The 18,464-nt window shown below is 45.1% G+C and overlaps 1 protein-coding gene across 1 annotated transcript; it reads right to left on the minus strand.

The window, feature by feature from the left end:
* Positions 1 to 14,012: 14,012 nt before the first annotated feature.
* LOC115005416 (interferon-induced protein with tetratricopeptide repeats 1-like) lies at positions 14,013 to 18,253 on the minus strand. The gene is made up of 3 exons (XM_029427214.1): positions 17,999 to 18,253; positions 16,037 to 16,140; positions 14,013 to 15,642 (listed from the first exon to the last, which is right to left on the minus strand). The coding sequence occupies exons 1-3, from the start codon at positions 18,251 to 18,253 to the stop codon at positions 14,373 to 14,375; spliced, it is 1,629 nt and encodes a 542-aa protein (XP_029283074.1). The 3' UTR covers positions 14,013 to 14,372.
* Positions 18,254 to 18,464: the final 211 nt, after the last annotated feature.

Raw genomic sequence — 18,464 nt, forward strand, 5'->3', positions numbered from 1 at the left:
ACAGAAACAAAATAATACGAATTCAACTATTAGCTACAAACAAGCCAAACCAATATAAGTGCATCATACAAATAACTTTTTTTCTTAATTTGCAAAGCTGTAGACAAAACAGATGAGTTTTCAGTCTGCGACGGAAGGTGGGAGGACTATCTGCTGTTCTGACATCAATGGGGAGGTCGTTCCACCATTTTGGAGCCAGGATAGCAAACAGGTGGGTTTTGTTTCAAATCAAATCAAATCAAATGTATTTATATAGCCCAATATCACAAATTATACATTTGTCTCAGTGTGCTTTACAGACTGTACAGGATACGACACCTTCTGTCCTTAGACCCTCGTATCGCACAAGGAAAAACCTCCTAAAATAAACCCCATAATTAAAGACGGAAAAATGGAAGAAACCTCAGGGAGAGCAACTGAGGAGGGATCTCTCTCCCAGGACGGACAGACGTGCAATAGATGTCGTATGTACAGGATAAACAACATAGTACAAATACAACATTTGACAGAAAATATGTTGTGTTACCGTGCAGTCTGGGAGTGCAATGCTCTAGTTGGTTTATAAGGTACTATGAGATCTTTAAGATATGCTGGAGCCTGACCATTAATTGCTTTGTAAGTCAGGAGAAGGATTTTGAATTCTATTCTGTATTTTACCGGGAGACAGTGCAGAGCAGCTAATACAGGAGTAATATGATTCCGTTTCCTAGTTCTTGTCAATACACGTGCCGCTGCATTTTGGATCAACTGAAGAGTCTTAAGCGACTTTGATGGGACAACCTGATAACAATGAGTTGCAGTAATCCAGCCTTGAAGTAACAAATGCATGGACTAGTTTTTCTGCATCATTTTGAGACAGGATGTGTCTTATTTTGCAATGTTACGTAGATGAAAGAAGGCAGTCCTTGAGATTTGTTTTATGTGGGAGTTAAAAGACAGATCCTGATCAAAGATAACGCCAAGATTCCTTACGGTAGTGCTGGAGGCCAAATTAATGCAACACCATGTTCCAGTCTCTGTAGTAGAATGTCATGATCAACAGTGTTAAAAGCAGCACTGAGGTCTAACAAGATAAGAACAGAGACAAGTCCTTTGTCTGATGCCAATAGAAGGTCATTGGTAACTTTCACCAGTGCCGTCTCTGTGCTATGATGAACTCTAAATCTAAATTTGAGGGGAATCTGGGTCCCACTCGCAGTGAGGAAGTGGCGAGCCGTTTGGCCGATGCAGAGCGAAGTGAATGTGCTGGGGTGTATGGTTCGACCATGGCCTGGATGTAGGAAGGCACTGATCCATTCACAGCACGGTAGGCCAGCACCAGAGTCTTGAAGCACATTCGGGCCGCCACTGGTAGCCAGTGAAGGGAGCGGAGAAGCGGTGTAGTGTGGGAGAACTTGGATAGATTGAAGACCAGTCGGGCTGCTGCATTCTGGATGAGCTGTAGAGGTCGAATGGCACATGCAGGCAGTCCAGCGAGGAGGGAGTTGAAGAGCCTGGACAAGAACCTGCGTCGCCTTCTGAGTCAGGAGAGGACGTATCCTCCTGATGTTGTACAAAGTGTGTCTGCAGGAGCAGGTTGTTGCAGCGATGTTGGCACCGAAGGACAGTTGGTCGTCCTGTGTCACACCCAGATTCCTTGCAGTCTGAGTCGGGGAAACAACAGAGGTGCCGATGTTGATGGTAAGGTCTTGGACGGGAGAGCCCTTTCCCTGAAGGAAAAGGAGCTCAGTCTTGTCAAGGTTGAGTTTCAAGTGATGTGCGGCCAATGTAATAGCAATTTAAATGTCTACTGTTTTAATTATATAAGTTTCCTATGTTAAACAAGCCAACTGCCATTTGATGCTAACATAGGAGTGCCGGTCAAATCAAACCAGGGCCAACTGCCATTTCATGTTAATACAAGACAGACGCATCCTGATTAGACTGATTAACTAACAAAAGACAGGACACAGCCAAATGTTTCAAACTGATTAACTAACAAAAGACAGGACACACCCAAATCATGATCAAACTGTTTAACATACTGAGACAGAATATTGAGTGTATCACCCAATATTCTGTTAACATAACTATTATCTTATAAGCATCAAAGTGCAGTTCGGCTCGGCCCCCTGTGGTTTTTCATCACCTCGTCTCCAAACCAAATTGTATAAAAAGCCTATGTGTCTTCTTCCAACCTGTGCCCTTCCATAAACTACGCTGTATTCTGTGAAACTGGTGCCATTTGTGGCCACAAATCAATGCACAAAGACAACTCTGTCTCTATCACCATTTATTTGATTTTATATACATCTCTCCAGAGTAAAACAGGAAAACTTCCACAACACCATCCATACAGAGATATCAGCCAGACAAGCCGAGATCCACACGACTTCCACAACAACTTGGTGTCAGAAGTGGGATCATCGCAAGTTTCGTCTGGAACAGCAGGACGCTGGTGGTCGCGCCAGAATTCTTGAAATTCTCCTCTACCTCGACATCAAAATTAAGGGAAGAGAGGATCAGCGCCTGACTGGAACTGACCTAACTACGCATGATCCAACGAACTAAAATTCCTCCATAAACTCGGTGAGATGTTATATTTCCATTTTTTTAAATATTAAGCAAACCTCATGACATTTTGTGAAAGACTATAATCGTCGACGGACGAATAGTAGGGAGTTAGAATCTCCTGAGGTAGGGAGTTAGAATCTCCTGAGAAGTAAGGAGTTAGAATCTCCTGAGAGTTTAGTATGGGTGCTAAACAGTGTAGGGAGTTAGAAGCTCCTGAGGGTCCGATTGTAAATGTCATGAGGAAGAAATATGGTGAAGACAGTTTGTTAAATTTATCTATTTGGACGGAAATGTTCGGTTTTCCGAAGGGAGGTTCTTTAAGCAAATTAAAAATAAGCGACTTAAAAGAGAAGTTGCAAGAAGGAGAAGATGGTATTAGAAAGAAAAAGAAAATTAAAGTTAAGGATTTAGAAATGATAGAATGTCACAGAAAGTGTTTGAAGTACTGGGTGGATGAAGCCGAGTGTAGGGAAAGACAGCATTTAGCTGCTGCTTTAAAGAAAATAAATGTAGAAGATAAGAAAGAGAAGAAAGACGAAAAAAGTCCGATGTTTGATCATATGTCCTACCCCACCACTGCGCTTCCACCACCATATGTCCCTCTCAGTCCCAATCCGCATAACCCATTTAACACACACACTGTCACGGCTTCTTTGTATCCCTCTGTAAAAGGCCGGCGTGATTCCCTCTTGGATGGCTGTCCGTTCCCACCTCTCCTAACTGTGCTATCTGCACCAACTACTCCTCCACCAGGACCACAACCACAGGCTGCCGCTACACCACAAGAAGTGGAAGGAGAACATCGTATCCTGCCGCTACCAGTGAACAGTAATGACAGAAAGATCACCATCCTAAGCGAAGCCTTGGCCCGAATAAACCTCACCGACGAAGAAGAGCTCCGTAAAAAATTCAGAGCAGAGGCCGACGAAGAGCATGAAAAATACAAATACTATCTTCGATCCCAGAGTAAAGACCTACATAACCAAACAACCATGAATCTCCCCATGATCGAAGTACAGGGACACCTAGGTGCCGCTCTTGTTTTCCGCCCATGGACCGTGGAAGAAATGAAGGCTGTAATCAAAGATCACCTCCCCAACATTGAAGAAAGCAGTGAGAAATTTGCTGTTGAACTTTTGATATTCTGTCAGACATTTATGCCCACTATGGCTGAATTACGAAAATGACTAATTCTACGCTGTGGGGCTACCAACGCCTCCAAATGGCATAACGAGGTGGCCGGTGATAGCCGCATGGCTAACCCTATGTGGACCGACGCAGACAACAACAACTACACCATCGCTGTTACGGCCCTCTGTGAAAAAATTCGCACCTCCTTTCCTACCAAAGTCAACATGACAAAGATCTCTGCATGCAGCCAAGATGTCACAGAATCGGTTGTTGATTTCCTCCATCGCCTGGAGAAGGTGTTTAACGAAAACAGCGGCATCAACCGCCCCGATCCAAATAACATGGGTGCTACTCCAGGAGCATGGGAAACCCATCTCATCAACACTTTCCTCCGTGGCCTATGCCCAGACATTAGTGCCTCTGTTGTTGAAACATGTGTTGGCGTGTATGAAGGAGCCAGACTCGACGAAGTTCGCCGTCATGCCATTAACGCTGAAAAACGTCTTACAGCAGCTAAAGAACACTCTGAAATGCAAAGAAAAGACACTAAAAATAAAGCTCAACTCTGCATGCGCTCCACTCTGACAGCCTGGTCTCACAAGGACTCACAAGGAGCCCGTGGACGAGGTTTCCAACGAGGCAGAGGAGGATTTCGAGGCAGAGGACGAGGACGTGGAGGGCCTCCACAGAATAACAGTGCCTGTTTCATCTGCAACAAACAAGATCACTGGGTCAAAGATTGTCCAGAAAGAGGGACAGGGACGCGAACAACAGGAATTCAGTCAGGACTACACAGCTGGAAACTGACGTCAGACAGACATTGGAGAGGTCGGTGAACACAGCCTGACAGGAGAGGAACACGCGCCGCCCGAAGCTATAGAACAGGGAAGTGAAACACACACATACACACAAATTGTCAATGCTATTGAACAGCTGCAGGGAGAAGTTATGAAACCACTGGGCACATATGTAAAATACAATGCTAAGAATTCGTATGAGAAGTTCCCCACTCTGTCTTTGGACATCCTAGGTAAAAAGATTGTATTTTTGGTTGATTCAGGTGCCACTCACTCTGTTGTTAAAATTAGTGATCTGCCTGACTGCAAGTTGAGTGGCAGATACATCCATTCTATTGGAGCTGCGGGTGTTACTGTTAAAGAAAGATTCTCCATGCCAGTAAAATGCACAGATATAGGTGATAACAGCCACCCTTTTCCCTCATCTGTTAAACACAGTTTTCTATTATCATCAGTCTGTCCCATAAATTTGATGGGAAGAGATTTGATATTACAGTTTGGTCTCAACCTCATCTCCACCGATGAAGGTTTAGAAGTCAGACGTTCATCTCCCATAATGCTCAACACTGCATTATGGCAACCTGATACATCCTTTGTGTATCTTTGGCTCCTAAATTTTCCTGTATCAGAAAAACTGATACATTTGACCCATCAGCGGGTTCTTTCCAATGCTGTATTTATGCCTAATGATCATTTGCATTGTACTGTTCATGTGGCTGAGCGAGGTGCATCTCAATGTTTTCAGCAGGATTTTCTTATGGATGACATTAATGATGAGATAATGTTGAAGACTGTGATGACGGTGACGAACACGACTGTGTTGCCGAATTACTCATTGTGTACACACCACGACCTGACCTTAAAGACATACCTTTGACTAATCCTGATCTCGTTCTGTATGTTGATGGGTCTGCATCTCGTGACCCAGATGGTTCTAATCGTGTTAGTTTCTCTGTTGTTTCAGACTCTTCTGTACTCTGTTCTGGCCCTCTCCCATGTCACCTCTCAGCACAGGCAGCTGAGCTTATGGCCCTAACTGAAGCATGCTCTCTAGCAAAAGGGAAATCCGTAAATATTTACACAGATTCTAGATATGCTTTTGGGGTTGTCCATGATTTTGGCGCTATTTGGAAGTGTAGATCCTTCCTCAAATCTGACGGTAAACATATCCTCAACCACGTGTTGGTTTCTAATCTTTTAGAAGCTATTCTACTCCCCTCTCAGATCTCTGTTTGTAAATGCACAGCTCACACCAGCAACACTGACCTGGTGTCTCGGGGGAATGCATCTGCTGACTCTGCAGCAAAGACTGCAGCACGCTCCCCTGCTAAGACCACTTACACATGTCCCTCCATTCCAGTTCCCTCCTACATTGATAACATGTCCTCCCTCACAGCTATGCAAACACTGGCCCCACAAGCTGAACGCTCCTCCTGGATCTCGACTGGAGCTCATTTTGACCCCTCTGTTAAAATATGGATTGGTCCTAACTCCAATCCCTGTTTACCTCGCCATTTCTTTCCCCACTTTGCTAAATTGACACATGGGTTAGACCATGTGTCAAAAGGGGGGATGGTAAGTGCTATTAATACACACTGGTACACAAGGGGTTTCCCAGTTGTGGCTCAAAAACATTGTGAAGCATGTTTAATTTGCATAACCCAAAATTCTGGTAAACCTGTAAAAGTTCAAGGGGCAGGTGCACACCCACTCCCCGGTGGTCCATTTGAGCATATCATGCTTGATTTTATAGAACTCTCTCCATAAGAAGGAAAGAAACACTGTCTAGTTGTAGTAGATATGTGGTCAAAATGGGTTGAAGCATTTCCTGTAAAAGCACAAACAGCAGGGGCAGTAGCAAAAATACTACTAAGAGAGATTATCCCAAGATGGGGCCTGCCAAAGAAACTATCAAGCGATAACGGCTCACATTTTGCAAACGAAACAATAGCCCAAATCAATGAATACCTTGGCATGGACATTAGGAAACATTGCTCATATCACCCTCAAAGTGGAGGCGCTGTAGAAAAAGAAAATGGCACAATCAAAAATAAACTAGCCAAATGTTGCGCTGACACAAAGATGTCCTGGACACAAGCTCTGCCTATAGCGTTGATGTACATGAGAATGAGGAAAAGAACAAGAAGTCAGCTGAGCCCATTTGAGATATTGTTTGGTGCTCCTCCTCAGATTGGATTGACGGCACCAGGGATGCCTCTCCCCTCCACGACTCTGTGTGAGGATGCTATGTTGAGCTATTGTATTAACCTCTCATCCAATTTAGCAGATATCCGCCACCAGGTTGTAGCAGCCCTACCAACACCTGCAGACGGACCCCTGCACAGCCTCCAGCCCGGAGACACGGTGCTGATCAAGGACTTCCGCAGAAAGAGCTGGAAAACCAGTCCTTGGCAGGGTCCATACCTCATCCTCCTCGTCACCCAGACGGCAATAAAGGTTGCAGAAAGAGCTACTTGGGTCCATGCAAGCCACTGCAAAGCCGTAATAACGCATCAGGAAAAGAACAAAGAAACAGACGACGACAAGTAGTGTGCCAAACTACCACCAGCACCACACCACACACACACACACACCATACTTAGCTACTGTTTATATTTTTCTGGGCAAATTGTGTTTTTCTCATTTGTTTAGGCATTGTTTGGGGTTTTGGCTACAGTAGCATTGGGAGAAAATCCACTAGAGCAAAATGATCACCCTTACCAAAATTCAAGAAAAAGGTAGCCGTGTTTGGAGGTTTTGTCTAAAGGAAAAAAGAACAATAGTCTATTGTATCATCAGCGTCGCAACGTTATTGGTCCCCACATTTCTTGTCCTAGGACCATGGCTAGTTCATCCGTCCAAAGAAGGAGATATTAAAAAAATAATAATAGACACCACAGAGACTATCCATAGGCATAAACGATACGTTGGCGAAGAGGGTAGGAGTAGATGGGAAGACGGATTGGTGAAACGAGGGGAAAAGAATATTACCCTGCAGGAAGGCTCCACTAGTACTGTGAAATTAGACCCATGTGCGTACATGACAGGTTTAGATCCAAAGAAGCTTGGATGGGCCGATATGTACATCTGCTATGTCGAAAATGGTGGCTACACCGCCACTCATTGTTCAGGAGGGTGGGCTCATGTCCTCTGGACTACATCACATGAAGACTGGGGGTACACTCTATGGGACGATAAAACAGACATTAAGGGACGCCTATCCATTACAAAAATCAGCTCCACAGGGACAGCTGTTTTATTACAGCTCCGCGATGCTCACAAAAAGGATAAAGGCTATTACGTCATCTGCGCTTATGTGTCTGGCACTGATCCTTGCGGCACCTTCTATATAGACATTATACCTAAAACAAAATCACCCTCTGTACCCACCACCACAGTATTACAATCTATAGGGACTTCCACTCTTTTGCAACGCACTCCAAATCCTCACAACGACCCTGATCCAGATACCTGGGTATCCAATATGAATCTAGGGACAAACTCGTGGTGGCACGTGATAAATTATTTTTTACATGCTGCAGGCCAGAACACGTCATGCTATGCGTGTACATTGTTCCCTCAAGATTCCTCTATGGCACTCCCGATCAGACCCAGATCCTTATCCAAGACTGAAGTTATCTGTGCTCTGATAGCCCTAACTAACCCAATATCTACTCGTCCCGGTCACAAAGCTCGAGATTCATGGTACAAGGTTAACTCCATGGATATCCCAACTGCATGTAACTACCTTCAAAAGGCAAAAATCCGTTCCACTAATGCCTCCACTGTAATGGTAAACTCGTTCAATACTTTCACACCACTCTCCAGAGTGCATTCTAGTCACCTCAATACTCTCCATCATACCGTTTGCATAAGAAGATATCATGTCCCTAATAACTTTGCCCCATCCAAGTTTTTCGTCGGAGAGATACCAGACCATTTATGTAAAATAATCCTCAATTCCACCTGCGGCGAAAGAGAGTATAACAAATCAACCTGTGTAGAGCCAAATATTCCAAACAGAATTAACCTATCAAAATTGTCCTCCAATCTATCTAGGAATGTCTATTGGCCAAGTGATTCTGGAGCAGGAAGCTTACAGGCCTATGTGTGGCTCTGCGGTGATTCCCTGTACCAAGTCCTGTCCCCCGTCTGGACAGGAACCTGTGCTATGGTTGATTTAACTCCAACCATCACCATTCTAGATACCCTGATGTATACTACCCATCACTACCCTGAGTTCAGACACCCCAGTCACCATGCTCAGAAAAGAGAGGTGATTAGCCCAGGGGCAATTTTCCCATGGTGGGGTGCAGTTAACAATGCTCACAACATAGACAAACTCCATGCCTCGGTAGAAAATCTGACCGCCATCGTGATCTCTGGTTTCACGGCTCTAACCCCTTACATGGCAGCCTCCAGAAACATGTTGCTGCAGCACCAACTCGCCCTTGACCTCGTGTTTGCCTCCAAGGGAGGTCTGTGCCACGTTATAGGTGATTCATGCTGTACCTACATACCCGATACATCCCAAAACATGTCTGCAACCATATCTCATCTCAACGCCCTCTTAGCTGACATGAAAGCCGAGGACGTCCCCCTTAGCTCTGGCTGGGAGTGGTGGTCCTGGCTCACTGGGGGCGGATGGGAAGCATGGGCAGCCTGGATATTGACGCCATTACTCATCATTGCTTCCACATGCTGCTGTTGTGTTGTTCCTTTCATCAGAAAACTTGTATCTAACATGATTTCCACAGCATTCGTTCAGTACACTTCACTCCCAGACAAGGACCAAACACAACATGAAGATTGTAAATTTCTGTACACAGATTCTGAATGTTCAGACACCGAAGTATAATTCTGTTCCTACCTCTCACTAATGCTTATCTACCTCATGGCTCTGTAAATATAAAACCCAGCTAGATTTCCATGACATATTTATGATGTACTTACTTAAAGACTGCAAGGTGCCAGTATGTATTGATGTCCTATGTTACCTATCTATCATTTTATTGAGATTCTTGATGATCAAATATGATCAAAAGAGAGGAATGTAATAGCAATTTAAATGTCTACTGTTTTAATTATATAAGTTTCCTATGTTAAACAAGCCAACTGCCATTTGATGCTAACATAGGAGTGCCGGTCAAATCAAACCAGGGCCAACTGCCATTTCATGTTAATACAAGACAGACGCATCCTGATTAGACTGATTAACTAACAAAAGACAGGACACAGCCAAATGTTTCAAACTGATTAACTAACAAAAGACAGGACACACCGTATACACAGTACACACAGTATTGAGTGTATCACCCAATATTCTGTTTACATAACTATTACCTTACAAGCATCAAAGTGCAGTTTGGCTTGGCCCCCTGTGGTTTTTCATCACCTCGTCTCCAAACCAAATTGTATAAAATGCCTATGTGTCTTCTTCCAACCTGTGCCCTTCCATAGACTACGCTGTATTCTGTGAAACTGGTGCCATTTGTGGCCACAAATAAATGCACAAAGACAACTCTGTCTCTATCACCATTTATTTGATTTTATCTACATCTCTCCAGAGTAAAGCAGGAAAACTTCCACAACACCATCCATACAGAGATATCAGCCAGACAAGCCGAGATCCGTGCCTCCACCTGGGTTTCAGATCTGGGAAAAGACAGAATCTGTTGAGTGTCATCTACATTGCTGTGGTAGGTGAAGCCGTGAGAGTGAATGACAGAGCCAATTGAGTTGGTGTACAGAGAAAAGAGGAGAGGACCCAGGATGGAGCCCTGAGGTTCCCCGGTGGTGGGTTGACAGGGGTACGACATAGCCCCTCTCCAAGTTACCCTGTAGGTGCCGTCCTTTAGGTAGGATTCGAGCAGGGAGAGAGTAGAGCCTGAGACTCCCAGTTCTTGGAGGGTGTAGAGGAGGATCTGGTGCTTCACTGTGTCAAATGCAGCAGAAAGGTCCAGAATGATGACAACAGAGGAGAGGGAGGCTGCTCTAGCAGCATGATGTTCCTCAGTGACAGCGAGGAGGGTAGTCTCAGTTGAGTGGCCTGCCTTGAAACCAGATTGGTGCGGATCGAGAAGGTTGTTCTGGTGAAGGTAAGACAAGAGTTGATTAAAGACTGCACGCTCAAGTGTTTTGGAAAGAAAAGAAAGAAGAGAGACAGGTCGGTAGTTGTTCACTTCAGAGGGGTCGAGTGAGGGTTTCTTTAACCTCTTAAGGGGTGGGGGACTTTACTCGAAAATACAAAAATACCTACAAACGACATACCCAAAGTATATTATAAGCTGCTCTTCAACCATTTGCACCAGATGCATGATTTTGGTCTCATTAAAAAGATAACTCTCTTATTATTCTTGTAAAACATTGATTAATCACTCCAAGTGCTTCTGGCACTGAGTAATAGTGGTCTGAATATACTGAATTTGAAGAAAATACACTCCGCCTGAAGTTTGTTGTGTTATGAAGTTCACCTTCAAATTTCAGATAAAAGGGATAAAGACTTAAACATATTAGACAGGTTTTTATAAGAATAACACCAGGCGTTCACAAGCTGTGCATTTGGAGATATTATAATATTTATTGATAAAAAGGCCATAAATAATTATTGACCTTTACTATAAATAACTATTATATACCCAATTATCCCTGCCATACCAGTAGGCAATCCACCGGTTTCCTGCTGAGAGCCATGGCCTCAGATTTTGAGGTGCTGATACTCATCCCAACCGCTTCACACTCGGCTGCGAACCGATCCAGGGACTGCTGAAGGTCACAGACCGATGACACCATCAGGACCACATCATCTGAAAAGAGCAGCGATGAGATCCTTAGGCCACCGAACTTTATCAGGGAGGCTGAGAAGTGTGATACCTCTGTAGTTGGCACACACTCTCTGGTCCCCCTTTTTGAATAAGGGATCCACCACCCCGGTCTGCCACCACCTAGGCACTGTCCCAGACTTTCACACAATGTTGACGAGGCGTGTCAACCAAGACAGCCCCTCAACACCCAAAGCTTTCAGCATTTCTGGACGGATCTCATCAACCCCTGTGGCTTTGCCACTGTGGAGTTGTTTGACTACCTCACTGACCTCCAACAGGAAGATTGACGATGGTCCCCCATCAGCTTCCAGCTCTGCCTCTACCATAGAGGGCGTGTGTGGCAGTGGGGTGTGGTTAGGGCGCCGGCTGCGGTGGAGAGACAGGAGTGTCCCAGCTGGAGGCCAGACAGCTGAACGGAATCAGGTAATCAGTCACATAATAAATGCACGGTGATGGCCTGGTTCTGTTCTCTTGCAGTAGGCTGGGTTCGAGACTAGACGGAGACGCTTCTGCAGCCACGACGCAGAGCATCCTGGAGAGCAGCGGACAGCAGAGCGACCGACAGGAGAGCGACCTGTGTCAGCTGTGCCTGTTTATAACCATACCTGTGTGAGAATAAAGCGTGTGTGTGACACTACCCCCTCCTCTCTGTCATAATTATCCCTGACGGTGGACAAGAGGGTCCACAGCGTGTTAGTCGGATTCAGGAGTTCCTCAAAGTGCTCCTTCCACCGCCCGATAACCTTCTCAGTCGAAGTAAGCGGGGGGAAGCGGGGAACCATCCAAGCTGTGCACAGCTTGGATGGTTCCCCGCTTCCCCCTACTGAGGTGATGGACGATTTTCCAGATGCACCTTGGTGCCGACCGAAAGTCCTTCTCCATAGACTCTCCCACACCCGCTTTGAGTCTGTCGGTACCCTGCATCTGTTTCCAGAGTCCTCCCGGATAACGGATGTCCACCATGGTGTTTGAGGGTTACCGCCCCTTGAGGCACCTAAGACCTTGAGACCACAGCTGCTCACCGCAGCTTCAGCAATAGACGTTTTGAACATTGCCCACTCAGGTTCAATGCCCCCAACCTCCACAGAGATGTCTGAAAAGCTCCGCCGGTGGTGTGAGTTGAAGATCTCCCGGACAGGGGCTTCCTCCAGACGTTGCCAGTTCACCTACACTACCCGTTTGGGTTTACCAGGTATGTCCAAAGTCTTCCCCCACCCCTTGATCCAACTCACCACCAGATGGTGATCAGTTGACAGCTCCGCCCCTCACTTCACCAAAGTGTCCAAAACATGCGGCCTTAGATCAGATGATACGATCACAAAATCGATCATTGACCTTTGGCCTAGGGTGCTCTGGTACCACATACACTTATGAGCATCCTTATGTTCGAACATTGTGTTTGTTATGGCCATTCCATGACTATCACAGAAGTCCAACAACAAACGACCGTTCAGGTTTAGATCAGGTAGGCCGTTCCTCCCAACCACGCCTCTCCAGGTGTCTCCATCGTTTCCTACGTGCACGTTGAAGTCTCCCAGCAAGACTTCGGAGTACCCTACTGGAGCCCCCTGCAGGGCTCCATTCAGGGTCTCCAAGAAGGCCGAATACTCTGAACTGCTGTTTGGGGCATAGGCAAAAACAACAGTCAGAGTTGTCCCCCCATAACCTTAAGGCGTAAGGAGGGGACCCTCTTGTCCACCGGGGTGAACGACAATGTAGTGGTGCTCAGCCAGGGACTTATGAGTATCCCCACACCGCCCAACGCCTCACACCTTGGGCAACTCCGGAGAAGAATAGAGTCCAACCCCTATCCAGGAGTACGGTTCCAGAGCCAAGACTGTGCGTAGAGGTAAGCCCCACCAGATCCAACTGGTAGCGCTCCACCTCCCGCACTAGTTCTGGCTTCTTCCCCCACAGAGAGGTAACGTTCCACGTCCCCAGAGCCAGCCTCTGCTGCCCGGGTCTGGTCCGTCGAGGTCCCTCGACGGACGGCGCACCCGACACCAGCAGTTTATCCCATGAGTGGTGGGCCCACAGGATGGATGGATGGATGGGAGGCATCACGTAGCTTCATTGGGCGTGCCCGACCGGGCTCCATGACAATCCCGGCCACTAGCCACTCGCTGTCGGGCCCTCCCTCTGGGCCTGGCTCCAGACGGGGGCCCCAGGCTTCCTCCAGGCAGGGTCTCTCCTTCTCTTTCCCTCTGTATCATGAGGTTGTTTTGAACCATTCTTAGTCCGGCCCCTTGCCTGAGACCAATTTGACTTGGGAGACCCTACCAGGGGCACCAGGCTGCAGACAACACAGCTCTCAGGTTCATAGGGACACACAAACCTCTCCACCACGGTAAGGTAATGGTTCCCGGAGAGGATGCTAATGTTAATTATACAACATTTGTCTAGAATTTTGTCCCGCATTTATAGTATTATTGAAAACCGGGTGACAGTTCAAAAAGGTGAAGTTGAGTCGTACTGTGTTGTCTGCACCACTTATCAGTGATAAAAACACAGATGCCCCAGATGTATTTAAGTTTCTTGTATATAGTAACCACCAAAACAAAAAAAACCACTTAAATAACTTTTATTGGTGTACACAATGCATATTTATTATTGTATACAACTTAGACAATGATTGACATTTTTTTATTTTGCCTTTATTTATATAGGTAAAATCTCATTGAGACACAGGGTCTCATTCTCAAGAGAGACATATTTTCTATACATACAATCAGCTGGTGATAATATTCAGTTTATACATCAAGTTAAGTATTACAGTACCAATCAAAGAGTTTTATAGTTCACAAAACAAAGCTAACTGCAAAGCAAATTGCAAAGGCTATATAAACAATTTTACAAATAATCTTTTAGATATTGTGACAATATCTAACATCTGTCTTCCATTAACTACTAAAGTGCAGACACGTGTTGAAACCTGCGTTTAAAAGACAAAGCTTGATTAATTTACTGATTATTTTCAGGTAATGCAATACCTATATTTGTTCTGGATTCAGAACCAGTGCTGTTAAAAACATTATGGCTCTTGCAGGTTTTCCAGAAACTTCTGTATTTAGCGACACATTCTGTCCTTGCCTTTGTCTCTTATGTTCTTTAGAACTTTGATGCTTTTCTCACGAAAGATGGATTGTTGCGGTATCTCTGCCGCCTTCATGTGATATCTTAGTGAGCTGGTGCGATCCTGTCCTTGGAAGTTTAAATATTTTGCGTAGTTGTTGTAAAGCATCTGTTTGCCTGCCTGATCAAGATCACTTTTTAGCAGCTCCTGGTATATCTGCTTAGCTTTAACCTTGCCGTTAGTTGATTTGGAATATATATTTGCAAGGTCTATTTTCTTCCCAAGGGAAGAATGAGGGTAAAGTGAAATCACCTCTTCATGGAGACTGATTGCTCTGTCTACCATGCTTTGTTTTTGGGGACTGTCACTGAAAAATATCTTCCATTTGTAGCAGAGTGTAGCACATCTCATCAGATAACGCTCATCTGGATGGTTTTTCAGAACCTCCTCTGACAAATCAATGGCCTCATCAACAGATACATAGTTTCTGTAAACCCTAAGTAATGGTTTAATACCACTGTAGCTGCTGATAGGATTTCTCAAAACCTCCCTGGCTAGCTTACATGCTTCATCTTTAATTATTTCTCCTTTCTTAGCACAATGCTCAAGGTAGTGAACAGCAAAGTACAAGTTCTCTGGATCCTGTTCTTTGGCGATTCTCATTTTCTCCAAGATGTCAGCCCCCAGCCCTGTGCTGCTGTGCTTTGAAGCAAACATTAACCCTTTGACATGGTAGGTGTGCCACTCCACCATGTCCGGCTGCATCCTAATGGCTCTCTGGAAGTAATCTGCAGCCAGCAGCATTTTATCTGTGCTAAACCTTATGAAAGTCCAGGCTTTTTCAGCGTAGATCTCTGGGTGGAGCTCGTCCTGAGATGGATATTGGTATTCATTCATCAGGGCGTCAACCTTTGTCAGGTAAGCCTCACTCTCTGCTGGGTCTCCCAGGTGGTGGTGCAGCCAAGCCAGGTTTCCGTAATTCACCACTAACCAGGGACCCTCATCTGCGTTTCTCATCTGACGGAAGGCCTCTGTAGCCTTGTTGAAGAAACTCTGGGCTTCTTCAGTGAACCCCAGCTTGTATTCAATGAACCCCCGCAGGTTGTAAATGTGACCCAGCCAGCTGTGTCCGTCCTCGGTGAAGAAATCCTCAAACCTTTCCCTGCAACGGAAAAGTTTGGACCTGCTGGTGTCCAGATCCCAGGTGAAGTGACACTGCAGGGCCTCCAGTTTGGACACCAGTGTTGTTTGACTCTGATCAGCACTGGTGGAGAATTAAAATAACAATTATTAAAACACATCATAAGTAGGTTAATGTGATGAAGTCTGCAATTAGTGCATAACCACTGTTCATCTCATGCGGAGAAAGGGAAGAGGGAAGGAAGGAATGGAGTAAGAAGCACTGAGTAGACAGCAAACAAGTAAACAAAGAAAGGAAACATGAACAGTCATAAGGAAAATAAAACATCCATCTTTCTTTCATTCCCTTTCAGCAGCAACATTTTCAGCTCCTCCTGGGGGATCCCAGGGTGTTACCTTTTGTAATAAGGAGGACCCAAATGCAAAAACCAAGATGAGGTTAAACAAAAGAGAGCTTTATATAGCAAAAGCTTACCAATATATAAAACGAGGTAACAAATAGAACTGAAAACACGAACCAGGGTTGACACAGGATAGCACGAAGATTCACAAGGGTACACGAGGGACGCACACGGCAACATGGATAGCATGAGCAGAACAGGAGAGTAACAAAAATAATGAACTGACAAAGAACACTGAGACAGACAGGGATATATACACACAGACACTAAATGAGGGAACAAGACACAGCTGGGAGAGAAAGGCAAATACACAGGAGGAAACTAATGAAGGGAACGAGACACAACTGGGGGAGAAAGGCAAATACACAAGGGCAGGAAGTAATACAAGACATGACACAAGGGGAAGGGAACATTTCAAAATAAAACAGGAAACGCAAATCCAGCGTCGTGACACAGGGTGTTCCCAAGCCAGATGAGATATATAAATTCTATTCTATAATATAAAAATATTATTTCCTCAGCGTGTTCTGGGTCTACCCCAGAGTCTTCAAGATTTGGACGGAAAACCGCAGAAGGAAAGCTTAATTTCCTCCGTATGTCTGAGCTTACATACCCTATGACTTATGCTGAGCCCAGCTACCCTACTGAGGGAACTTATTTCGGCCACTTTTGTTTGTGAACTCAATCTTTCGGTCACTACCCAAAGCTCATGACTAAAGGTGAGGATTTTAGATCTCTGGGGCTCAATAATAATAAGATATTAAGTACATCAGAATGATTGTCATTACTTGAAATGCAGAAGCAGTTTCTCACCTCATCATTCGGCTGTTTCCTTGACTCAGCAGTTCGTCTGGTTTTTGCTCTTGATGCACCTTTAGGTTCGCTGGTACAAAGTCAGATATGTCTAACTCCTGCTTTGCTGAAAATGATGAGATGTTGTTGAGCACGCAGCTTTATATGTTCACACTGAAGTCGAAGTGAATGTCATACGTTTGCATTTTTGTTCTGTCTAAACACGCCCGCCTGACTATTGTTTCCCAGCAATAGAAACCTAAAGCCACATATCTGGAAAAACAACTAAGACATGACTCATTAAAGTTTGTCATTATATTTTCTCCTAAGTTTATTTAAATTAATTAGTTTGTTTTTCTTCTTTAGAATATGATGTCACACTGAGTGAAATATTCAACCCAAAGATGCCACATTTTTTAATGGCTGCAGCTTCTCATAAAATGTTATGATATCATAATATAAGCCTATTCAGTATGTGTATACACTGACAGAATGTCAGTTACCCTCAGCTTAATGTGAGGTGTGAAAAATGGCCTCTTGTCAAAATTAGTGGCCTGTCTGTTTCATATGCGATGGCGCCGACCCTGGTGAAAGTATGAAGAGCTGGGACAGCGGTTACCTGGAGACACAGGTCATTTAGCAGGCGCTCTTAGACCACTAGGCCATCACCACCCTGCACCCTGCACCTACATTATGATGCTCTGCTGAGTAGGGAGAAATCATCTTTTAAGAGACTCTATTCACTGGTGCAAATGTTTACTTTAATAGTTTGGCTCTACTCACATAAGCGTTGTTCACCTTGCCGTAACATTTGTCTAGAATTCTGTTCCGCATTTATAGTATTGTTAAAAACCGGGTGACAGTTTAGGTATGCAAGGATCGTCATTGTGCCAACATACGCAGTCTTTAGATTAAAACGTGTAGTTTAAAATCAAAGAAAGAAATGTAAAATTACTTTGTGGCAGTGGGGTGTGGTTAGGGTTAGTGTGGTTAGGGGAGACGGGAGTGTCCCAGCTGGAGGCCAGAGAGCTGAACGGAATCAGGTAATCAGTCACATAAAAAATGCATGGTGATGGCCTGGCCTGTTCATTTTCCAGTAGGCTGAGTCCTGGAGCCCCAGACATGGATTACCCAGAGCGAGAGAAATCCACGGGATTACACGGTGCTGGACGGAGTCAGCAACCTCGGAGCTATCTAAAAAGCACCTGATAAGACATGCATTTGTTTGAGTGTACCAATAAACAGCTGTGAGCCTGTCCCACGTCTCCTCTCCTATCTACATATCACCTGGCTGTAGATAGGGATTGCTACACTGGCACCTGAATAGGGACAGGTCAGAGGAGGGGAAAAGCCCTTGCCACAATACGGCGTGCCAGCGGGAGGATCGTGTCCTCCTGTGGGAGCTGCTGCAGTGCTCGGCCACCAGAGGGGCGATCCAGGAAACACTCCGGTTCGGCCACTGCCGATTGGGCTGCAGAAGATGACGCAGCCAGGTGCTGTCTCCAGCCGGGAACCAACTCTGCGGAGGACGTCGTCGGGCATGAGGCACTGGAGCAGTTCATTGCCGGACTGCCAGCCTCTTCAGCGAACTGGGTCCAGTGCTACCATCTGGTGGACAAAATTGAATTTACACCCAAAATTCAAATAAGAGTTATAATTATAATAATTGTCACAAATTGCCCATTAGAGAAAAAGTTTGAAGTCCTGCCTTTGATTTACCTTTGATTATACTTATATTTCAGATTTACATTTT

This window comes from Cottoperca gobio, unplaced genomic scaffold (assembly GCF_900634415.1).
Source record: "Cottoperca gobio unplaced genomic scaffold, fCotGob3.1 fCotGob3_2arrow_ctg1, whole genome shotgun sequence".
Lineage (NCBI taxonomy): Eukaryota > Metazoa > Chordata > Actinopteri > Perciformes > Bovichtidae > Cottoperca > Cottoperca gobio.